Raw genomic sequence first — 11,671 nt, 5'->3', positions numbered from 1 at the left:
TGACTGGTAATAAATTCATCAGAGTTTTGTTTTGTTTCTCGTTATATTCATGAGCGGTCCCATTTCAACTCTGAACCGTGCACTGTTCCCAGGTAACCATTAATTACCACCTGAAATATGTTGTTTGCCAAGCTATCCAGTTGTACATCCATCCATTCACCCATCTAGTCAACCTATCCACCTCTGCACTCACTCACCTAATTGCCATTCCTTCAGCCATCTGCTTATCCACATATCTTGCCATCGCCCTAACTTACTGTCCACTTACTTTTCTACTGGTTCACTCATCCACCCGTATACCTATACATGGATCCACCTATTTACCTATACACGTACTTTCTTTCTTACACACAATATCTTTACCTGTATTGTTTTATTTAGCCAGCCAAACACTTTGCTAAAGAATCAAGCAACGTTTAACACATTCGTATTATTGTCTTCTGTGTCTTCTCTCAGTCTGAAGTCCTCTGATAATGGGACTCTTTTCACAGTGGTCGTCAAACACGTTAACCTTTTTCAGAGTGTTGGGTCCTCTCCGCTCTCTTCACTCAGACTCACTTCAAGCAAGGGTGTCTTCTTTCACTGCATCTGTAAAGCCTCTCTCCAGTCTGTCGCCTTTTCTCCTGTCAAGTACGCACATCCACTCCCAGCCTTCTTTTCTCCAAGGTTTCAAGTCAGTTTCTCTCAAATTCTGGGTAATTCTTTTGTGACTGTACCTTAGTGGGGCCTTTATTATAGTGACGCTCTCACATGGATAAAGGGGAATAATACAGAATACGCCAAGTTTCTCCTCATGCCCTGATCAGACCACCTTAGTATAGCATTGAATAATTGATTAATTCACCCAGTGCGTTTGTGGCTCGTATTCCCAAACACTTATGTGCTTTATGTACACTATTTCAAAAGGCTTTATTAAAATTTACACGAAATTTTGAAGATGATATTACGGTTCTAGAGGCAGATTGACATGATTTCTACATTATTAACTGAAGAAACTCTTGAAAACGCCGCTAATCATCTCTGTGGCCTTGAAAACAGTCGTGGTGAGAGAGCAAAGTGTTTCTGAATACGGACCTGAAAAGATTCATCAGTTCCGTAGGTTCCTTCAGCACTGAAGTAACTGACGCCTCCCAGAATCTTTCGCAGTCTTCATCAACTCATCCACCTCGAGTAGCGTTTAGTTTTAGTTATTAATTAGAGGAAAATACAGACTTTAGGAGGAATTGTGTAATGAGGTGAGACGCGTTAATGCGAGGAGCTACTGAGTCATGAAATTGTTTGTGTGCTTTTTATGGCACAGTGAGAGAGAGAGAGAGAGAGAGAGAGAGAGAGAGAGAGAGAGAGAGAGAGAGAGAGAGAGAGAGAGAGAGAGAGAGAGAGAGAGAGAGAGAGAGAGAGAGAGAGTGAGTGAGTGAGTGAGTGAGTGAGTGAGTGAGTGAGTGAGTGAGTGAGTGAGTGAGTGAGTGAGTGAGTGAGTGAGTGAGTGAGTGAGTGAGTGAGTGAGTGAGTGTGTGAGTGTGTGTGTGTGTGTGTGTGTGTGTGTGTGTGTGTGTGTGTGTGTGTGTGTGTGTGTGTGTGTGTGTGTGTGTGTGTGTGTGTGTGTGTGTGTGTGTGTGTGTGTGTGTGTGTGTGTGTGTGTGTGTGTGTGTGTGAGTGAGTGTGTGTAATAATAATAATAATAATAATAATAATAATAATAATAATAATAATAATAATAATAATAATAATAATAATAATACGGTTTATTAGTAATTGCAGTACATACATGCTGAAAATGTGCATATGGGGATTGAGGGAGACTTAAGATTAGAACCTTAACTTAGCTGTTTATGGTTGTTTATGGTTCGCACCATGGGGGAAGCAATACATGAAGATGTACATATGGGGGATTGAGGGAGATTTAAGATTAGAACCTTAACTTAGCTGTTTATGGGTCGCACTATGGAGGGGATAGCATTATGATGATAACGGTCAGTTCTTGGGGCCTTGAGTGGCATGACCACGTTTGTGTGTCATGTGGCATGGATTGGCTGGGGCGCGTCACGAGGGAGGAGATGCCGTAGCCGTGAGTGGCACAGCAGGCCTCTACCCATCTTGACGAGGGCCGCTTGGTGTCTGGTTACCAGTGTGGGGAGATCGAGGGTAGAGAGGGAGTGATCATAGTCAGTGTAGGCAGGGCCAAGTATGATTCTGTAGGCCCTTTTTTGGACATCTTCCAGTTGTTGCTGTTGAGTGTAGGTGAGGGAGGAAGACCACACAGGTGAGGCATACATAAGTTTAGGCAGGATGAAGGTGATGTATATCCCCTTTAACTCATCAGCTGGTGTGCCCAGTGACTTCAGTCTGCGCAGCATGTAGAGTCTGTAGGTTGCCGATCTCACTGTGGCAGTAACGTGTAATTTCCATGTCAGCTGATCGTCCACTGTGACTCCGAGCAGCTTGGCTCACCGAACTACTTGTAGGGGGTGAGGACCCAGTGTCTGTGGGGAAAGGGGGGGGCACTGTCGCCGAGGAGGTGCAAATATGCATTACTACAGTTTTGGTGTGGTTGATTGTCATTCTGCTTTCCGCCGACCTCTCCTGCAGGCTGTTCAACGTTGTTTGAAGTGCTGAGTAGTCTGGGTGTTTATTGTGGAGTGACAAACCCACGGTGCAATCATCCACATACTTCCAGCGGTGAGAGGGGGTTTGTCAGAGCGTCATTAATCAGTATCAGGAAGCAGAGTGGACCCATCTTGGTGCCCTGAGGGACGCCACATTTTAGTTGTTGATAAGAGGAAGTGTGTTTTTGAAAACTTACAGCTTGCCGGCGTCCCGTGAGGAAGTCAGCCAGCCATGCTGTCAGGTGAGAGGGAAGACCCAGCCTGATGGCTTTGTTAATGACAACAGTATGGTCAACCAGATCAAAAGCTTTCTTGAAGTCTATAAAAGCGACTGCTAGAGAGGTGTTCCGTTTGTCCAGGTGAGTGTGAATGAAGTCAAGGAAGCTGACTAGGTAGTGAGAGGTGGAGGTGGCTCTGATATTGCAAAATTGCTGAATGTCTAAGAAGGAACTGATTTTGTTGTTTGCCCAGTCAAACACAAAGTCTTCACAGATGAGGCTAGGGATGGGTGTGATAGCGACTGGTCTGAGGTCATTTAATGATTGTGGGCTGGCAGTTTTAGGGATGGGTGTGACAAATGATGTTTTCCAGTCGATAGGGCATGAGTACTGTGAGAGAGATCGATGCATTTATTATTGAGCGGAGAGGGGTGGCTAGTTCTGGAGCAAATTCTTTGTAGATCTTAATGGGTAGGTCAGTAAATGAGGTTTGAGTTTCAGAATTCTCTTGTAGACATCCATCACCTGGACAGCTGGAGGAGGGGAGGGAACAGGGAGGTAGGCAGGGAGACTTGAGGGTTGAAGGGGCGGGAATGTTTGACAAATTGTGGCAAAGTGGCTATTCATCTCGCCTGCTTCTGCCTCAGCGGAGAGGTGTGAGGTACAAGGAAAAGGAGAGGACTGTTTTTGTAGACCACACAAAGCCTTAATCTTATCATACTACTGTCTGTTGTTGGTGAGCTTGAGTTGATGAATTTTGTTTAGATAATGACTTGCTTTCTCTATCTTTATCTCCCTTATCACTTTGTTCCTTAGTTTCCTGTATTGTATGGGGATGGTATGGAAGGCCCAGTTTCTCAGTTTGATGAGCCTTTTAATGCGGGGCATCATCCACGGGGCATCAGATGGGTGCACTGTGACGCTCTTTGCTGGGAAGTAGTGGTGTAAGGCTGCTGATGTGGTGGAAACAAAGTTGCTCCACTTGGTAAGTACGTCTTCCACTTGTAGCACCTCATTCCAATGGTGTTAGGTTACCCACTGTCCAAACAACCTGAGGGAACAGTCAGGCATAGGTCGGTAGGTCTTGATGACCTTGGAGTGCCGGGGCGAGGTAGTGGGTGCGGGTGACCACAGGATGGAGCGGTGGGTGCTTCGTGCCAGAGGGGGTAAGGGTGGGGGTAGGAGTAGTAATGATGTAGGTCAGTGTCATGATAAGGTCGAGTTTGGCTTGTTGGACCGTGGGGAAGTCAACGACTTGGGTTAGGTGTAATTGGTGTAGAATTTCACTCACATCTAGTCCGTTAAAATCTCCGCAGATAACCAGCTTGGCAGCAGGATATTTCATTCTGAGAGTGTCAGCCGTGTTTATTATCTGCTCAGCGAGTAGGTGTGCTGTGGGGGCACGTAGAGGGTGGTATGCAACACAGAAGATGATGAAGGCTGCGTCTCGGGGGTGGGAGGATGGAGTCACTCGTACCCAGAGGGCCTCCACTCCGGGGGGCACATCCACCGGGAGGTGAGAGGGACTGAGGGTGGAGCGGCAGTAAGCAGCCACGGCCCCACCTCTTCTCTCTGGTCTTAGATGATGGAAGAGTTGAAAGTCTTGCATCATACACACTTCCGGTACTATTTGCCACGCCTCAGTGATCGCCACAATGTCCGCACGGGTTGATCTCACCGTTAAATCAATTAGTCCATTTTGTTCGTTAGGGATGTCACGTTAGAGAGTAGAAGGGAGGGTAGATTAAACCACTGGCGAGGTATTTCCACTCGAGTGTGTTTTTAGGCCCTGGATGGTGTTAGGTGGTGGGTAGCCTGCTCCTCGTCTGTGTCGGAGGAAGTAGTCACGTTCGTAGCGGTAGGTTGGGATACACATTGTCTAGATTGCACAGATGCACATTCACTGTCACTGTTCAGTAATGCCCAGAGTACACCATGGGGAGTCTGATGCTGACGACTCTAAGGGCCGTACCAAGAGTCGCGAAGGCCAAGGCACGGACCTTCCCTTCGACCAGCAAGGCAAAGGCCTTCGCCCTTACCTTCAATCCATAACAAAGAGTTGCAGTGGAAGGTAGGGCCGCGGAAGTTCTGCCGCTAGCTTGAGTTGGTTACAGTTGTTTCGGTATTGGTATGACTGTAATCCGGATTTGAGCTCCACGAACGACAACAAAACCACAGTGCGCGCTGCAAGAATGGAGGGAAGAAGCTGTGACCGGGCCTCGCCACTCACGCACGAACAGAGAATAATGATTTTCAATCTTGTAAAAGAGAATAAAGACTTGCAAGACCGCTCAACAAACCCAGCTAGCCTTCACAAGAAAAAAAATTTGCTTGGGAGGCGATCACCAAGTAATTTAATGCCATTAACATTTTTATAATATTAAGATATTTATAGCTAAATAAAAATTCAAGATTTTAGCATCAGCTGGTGCTCAGTGAGAAACTGACAATGTGAAAAAGAGGCAGGCTCAGGTAGTGAGTAACAAGCCCACATGTGATCAGAGTTATTGAATATATGTGTCCTCAAGCATTCCTTATTGAAATCTGGCTTGCCACACACTTAAATAATTTTTCTTCTGTTCAAGTTTTGTATATGTATAGCAGTTCTGAATGTTTATTGTTGTTGCTCAATTTCACTATGTGTTTATAACAGGTTTATTCAACAACTTTACAGACTGCAGTGTTTTCATAATTTCCAGAATTCTTAACTTTCTTTTTTTCTGTATCCTTCCATTATCCCTAAAGTGGTAATTTATCATGTGTTTGGAAATCACTGTCTTACAAAATCCATATCAAGAAGCAGTGGTAATTCATTACAAGAGTTGAGAAATTTGTATTCTTTGGGATCTGCTAGACCACAATTTGTATGCATATCATTAGAAATTCCATAGTTAACACATTAGTATAGTCAATCATGAATTACATTAATCATGGCCTGAAATGGTTTAGATACAGGACTATACATCTTGAGAACTACAATACTGTCAGTATATCTATACTTAAATCCTTGCACATCACACCCAACTCAGTGAAAAGTTATCTGTTGACTTGGCTTTAACATTATTGCACTCAATGTTTATGTCACTTACTGTCTTTGTTGAGAGAGAGAGAGAGAGAGAGAGAGAGAGAGAGAGAGAGAGAGAGAGAGAGAGAGAGAGAGAGAGAGAGAGAGAGAGAGAGAGAGAGAGAGAGAGAGAGAGAGTTTGATAAGAAGTCCTGGGTTAGTGTGAAGTGGGGTACTTGTGAAATTCTGTCTACATCCCTACATACATCTTTGTGGTTTTGTTTTAAACCTGCTTATACAGGCTAGTATTTACCTTGTGACTGGCTTTTCTTTGCATACTTTGACTGCCTTCTGTCTGTTGGCAGTTCACCTGTCACTTCCTATTCTCCATTAACTCATGCACATATTTGGTCTTTAATAGGCTTGGATGATGAGCTCACTAAAGAAAATATTTATTACCATGAAATAAACAGTGTAACTTTCTTGACAAACGAAAATAAGCTTCATAAAACAGCTAGGTGGCGAGCTTTCTCGATCCACTGCGTTCTTCCACCTCGCGATTTTAAGGCGATCCTTCACTATTATAAAAAGAATAGTAACTTACGTGGAAACATAACTATCGATTTTCCGAGATTGAAAATATTACTTGATGTTGATTTTAGTTCATACTATTCGTTGGTCACTCCAGAGAAAATTATACAATATTTCTTCGAAGATCATGTGGAAGACACGGGGGCACCCATGCCTTCCCTTCGACCTTCTCTCTGCTCTTCGTTCCAATAATGACAGCGACTCTTGGTACCACATTACCTTCCCTTCTACCCTCGACCTTAAACCTTCGTGACTCTTGGTATGGGCCTAAGAGTTAGCCTAACGCTCCAGGGGGGAAGCTGGGAGGGGGGAGTGGGGGGAAAGAGGGCCACCAGGTTGGCCGCGGCCGCTATATAGAACGCCGGTGTCACACGTCCTTCTCTCAAGAGAGGTCAAGTGTGTGTGTGTGTGTGTGTGTGTGTGTGTGTGTGTGTGTGTGTGTGTGTGCGTATGTATTTAAAAGTGTGCCTTTATCTTACAGTAAGGGTGAAAGGTCGTTTATGACACACTAATCTGAGTAACAGCACCTTTGTGGAACACGGCGCCGCGCCCTGAAATGATGCCACATTGTACTGGAAGACACAAACCTGCTTATCTGTGTCTCTCACTAACACAAGAAAAAAAAGCTGCAACAATCCATCATGCCTTTACATGTCATCTCTTGTATAAGAAACACTATCTCTATCCATCTATCATTTATATCTATCAATTTATCTTGTCTTATTTAAAAGGTACCTATTAATTCAATATGAACACTGAACAGTCTATAATGAGATATGATGACGCCGGACAAAGAGATCACGTGACATTTGTAGTAATTGGTGACAGGTGCACTAATAACACACTCCAGTGGATTACATATATATATATATATATATATATATATATATATATATATATATATATATATATATATATATATATATATATATATATATATATATATATATATATATATATATATATATATATATATATATATATATATATATATATATATATATATATATATATATATATATATATATATATATATATATATATATATATATATATATATATATATATATATATATATATATATATATATATATATATATATATATATATATATATATATATATATATATATATATATATATATATATATATATATATATATATATATATATATATATATATATATATATATATATATATATATATATATATATATATATATATATAACATAACATAACATAACATAAATAATAGGATAACAAAGGGCCACCAGGGCCCATCTAGGTTATCCTGTATCAGTCGCACAGCGACCTCGTCATCAGTACTTAAAGATACACTTACAAGTACACAATACATTATATACTAATTCTAAATATTTGGCCCATTAACAGGGCTAAGTCCTGCAGCGAATTCCTCTACAATCTGTGATCCCCATACATGGGGATCATGTCTTGTTTAACTATAGTAAATTTCTTATAAAAACTATCATGCAGTGCTATACATAATTATAAATCTAATAAATTTAAGTGCTTATCTAATCTGTTTTTAAACATTGTCAAACTAGTGCTATTTACAACCCTCTCTGGCAATGCATTCCAGAAGTCTACCACCCTATGACTAAAGAAATATTTTCTTATATCTAACCTGCAGCCTTGCTTTCTAATCTTCCTGCCATGATTTCTAGTCCTACTTCCCTCCTCTAAGGTAAAGAAAGATCTCACATCTATGTAGTTTGTATCTGAGAACATTTTAAATAACTCTATCATATCCCTCTTATACATCTCCTCTCAAATGAAAACATGTTTAATTCCTTTAATCTATCTCTATACTCCAGGCGCTTTAATGCTGGTATCATCCTAGTTGCTCTTCTCTGAACTGCTTCTAACATGTTGATATCCTGCCTATAATGGGGTGACCAGGCCTGTATGCAATACTCTAAATGGGGCCTAACATAGGAATTATATAAGCTACGCACCACTTCCTTACTTTTATAACTAACATTTCTATTTATAAAACCCAGGATCCTATTTGCCCTATTTCTTGCTTCTAAACATTGCTTTGAAAATTTCATAGTCCTGTCTATCACTACTCCTAAATCCTTTCCTTCCTCTACTGCCTCTAGCCAACATCCCTCCATCTCATAGTTAAAGTTTGTGTTGTCTTTACCTAAATGCATAACCTGACACTTTTAGAATTAAACTCCATCTGCCACCTGTCTGCCCATGCTATCAGCCTGTCCAGGTCTCGTTGTATTCTGTAATTGTCCTTTTCACCCTGTACTGCACATGCTATCTTAGTATCATCTGCAAACTTTGATACTTTGCTACTAATTCCTATATCTAAATCGTTAATGTACACCAAGAAAAGAAGAGGTCCTAGCACTGATCCTTGGGGTACCCACTAACCACTTCCTTCCACTCAGACATTGCCCCATTTAATACTACTCTGTTTCCTATCAGAAAGCCATTCACTAATCCAATCAACTAACCTACCCCTATCCCATGTAGTCTCAATTTGTACACTAGCCTCCTATGCGGTACCTTATCAAACGCCTTGCTAAAATCTAGATATATAACATCTATGCTATTTCCATCATCTAACTCCTTGGTAATATATTCTAAGATATCGAGCAAATTTGTAAGACAGGACCTCCCTGATCTAAAGCCATGTTGGGTATCTCTAATTAATCTATTCTCATTTAAATGCTCCCAAATACTACCCTTAATGATTTTCTCTAGTATCTTACATACTATACTAGTTAAACTGATCGGTCTATAATTATTCGCATCATCCTTCCTACCTTTTTAAATATTGGAGTAACATTAGCTAACTTCCAGTCCTGAGGTATCTCAGCAAACCTAAGTGATCTTTCAAAGATTAACTTAAGTGCTTCAGAAATACTGTCTACACCCTCCCTAAGTACTCTGGCATGTAGCTCATCAGGACCACTAGCTTTCCTATCGTCTAGTTCAAGAATAAATTTCCTAATAATTCCCGGTTTTATATCAATATTTTCTAAAGCTCTTAAACTACTCGTCGCACTGTTTGTAACAGGATTTCCTATTCTTTCCTAGTAAATACTGAAGAAAATTGTTCATTCAATAATTCTACTATGTCTTCATTTTGATCCACTACTACACCATCTTTTCTGAGTGGTCCAATCCTATCCTTATTTCTTTTATCACTGACCTTGTAATAACTATATAATTTTTGGGATCTTTACTCCCAGCTCTAGCTAGTTTTATCTCTGCCTGCCTTTTACTTTTTTTATAACCTTACTCAAATCATCTCTGACCTGTCTGTACCTAATCAAATCTACATCTTCCCACTTTTCTGCAACTCTCTATATGCCCTCTTCTTCTCTCTGATCTGTCTACCTATCTCGTGAGTCCACCATAATGGCTTCCTGTTTCTCTGCCTTATATCTTTGTAAGGGATACACTGCATCACTATACCCTTTACTACAACCTTAAAAATATCCCACATCTCCTGTGCAGTTTTATTTCCAAAACTATCTTCCCAGTTTACCTCTCCTAATAACTGACGTAACCTACCATAATTGCCTTTCTGATAGTTTGGGACTCTAGTCTTATTCACTATATTATCCCTACTGGAATTAATGATAAATCTAATTATATGATGGTCACTGTTTGCTAAAGTCTCTCCTACCTCAACTTCCTTTAAACAATGCTCAATATTTGTTAGTACTATGTCTAAAACCTTCCTCCCCTAGTAGGTTTATCTACCATCTGCACTAAATAGTTATCCTGAAAACTTTCCATAAACTTATTTTCACTAGCATCTCCTACCATCCTCTCCCAGTTTACTGACTTAAGATTAAAATCCCTAAGATAATTGTCTGATACACCCCTATTTATCTCATCTACCATAAGGTTGTCTACATCTGCTGACTGGTTAGGTGGTCTATAAAAGCTCCTACTCTAATAACCTTACTTTTGTTTACTCTAACATCCAGCCATAAGGACTCTACTCTGTTATCTACCTTAATACCATTAACCTGACTGGAAATGAAGGATTTTTTTACATAAATAACTACTCCTCCACCTATCCTACCAATTCTCTGGTGTAAATACATAATGTATCCATCTACTTCATATTCTTTCCTATTTTCCCTAAACTTTTCCTCATTTACCCATGCCTCTGTGACACATACAACATCTAAGTCCTCCTCAACTATATAACTAGATAACTCGTCCTTCTTGTTCCTAAGACTCCTGGCATTTACATAAAAACATTTAAGTCCTGCTACCTTCCTAGATGCTGTCTCATATATATATATATATATATATATATATATATATATATATATATATATATATATATATATATATATATATATATATATATATATATATATATATATATATATATATATATATATACTCTCTTTATCAACATATTCTTATAATATTTTTTTGTATAAAGGTGACCTCACATGAAGTAAATGACTGGCATCCTGGCAAAAAGCCACAGCTAATATTTTGGAATGAAAACGTTCCTCTTCACTTATAAAAAAAAAAATGCAATATTTGAACAGTTTAAGAACAGAGATGGGAGAAACAGATTTACATTCTTTTTTTCTGGAGAGCTTTTTACACGTGTATGTTTTGTCAGGTCTTCTCTACCAAGACTGCTCGTAAACATCATCACACGACTAATGTTTCTCTCTGAACTGTTTCCTTCAATGAATCCACATCCACCTTGGTCTTCTCCCAGGTCTCCTGTCCCGTACCTCTATAACGCTTCTCTTCACTCTATGCCTCTTCCCTTCTCGTGACAACCATTACAACTGCAAAGTCTTACATGATTTCCTGGCTCCCTTCACATCTTCAATTCTGGGAATACTCTTGTGGTACTTTGTCTCACATTAAATATTCTATCTGACAGTGAGCCATCTTTGTATGTCACCCTCTCTCTCAACCCTTCCTTTATAAATAGATATGGTGATCTTTAAACGTCTTATTTTTCAATCTTTCTGAATTAGCTTCTTCAGTGAGATCAATATCCTTGTGCGTTAATGCATTATTAGTTCCTATAACTCTGCCGTGCCACACAATTAGTATAATCTCATTCTGTAAATACTGATAAACTTATAAGGTGAGTTTTTCTTCGTAATGGCTGACTTAAAAATCACTTTCAACTTGTCCAAAACAATTACACCTTCATTTACTGTAAATGTGGCGGCTTCTTGAGTCCTGACACCAGCTGGAGCCAGCTTATGTATTGTAAAGGA

At 40.0% G+C, this 11,671-nt stretch overlaps 1 protein-coding gene across 1 annotated transcript; it reads right to left on the bottom strand.

Annotated features, from left to right (window-relative positions):
* Nucleotides 1-1,999: 1,999 nt before the first annotated feature.
* Nucleotides 2,000-2,432, bottom strand: LOC123503510. The gene has a single exon (XM_045253349.1). It carries the CDS (start codon nt 2,352-2,354, stop codon nt 2,013-2,015), a length of 342 nt encoding a protein of 113 aa, XP_045109284.1. The 5' UTR covers nt 2,355-2,432; the 3' UTR covers nt 2,000-2,012.
* Between the last annotated feature and the right edge of the window lie 9,239 nt (nt 2,433-11,671).

The sequence above is a fragment of the Portunus trituberculatus genome, chromosome 14 (assembly GCF_017591435.1).
Source record: "Portunus trituberculatus isolate SZX2019 chromosome 14, ASM1759143v1, whole genome shotgun sequence".
Classification (NCBI taxonomy): domain Eukaryota; kingdom Metazoa; phylum Arthropoda; class Malacostraca; order Decapoda; family Portunidae; genus Portunus; species Portunus trituberculatus.
Note: the sequence above shows the minus strand (reverse complement) of the source record. Positions and strands in the feature narration are given on the sequence as shown.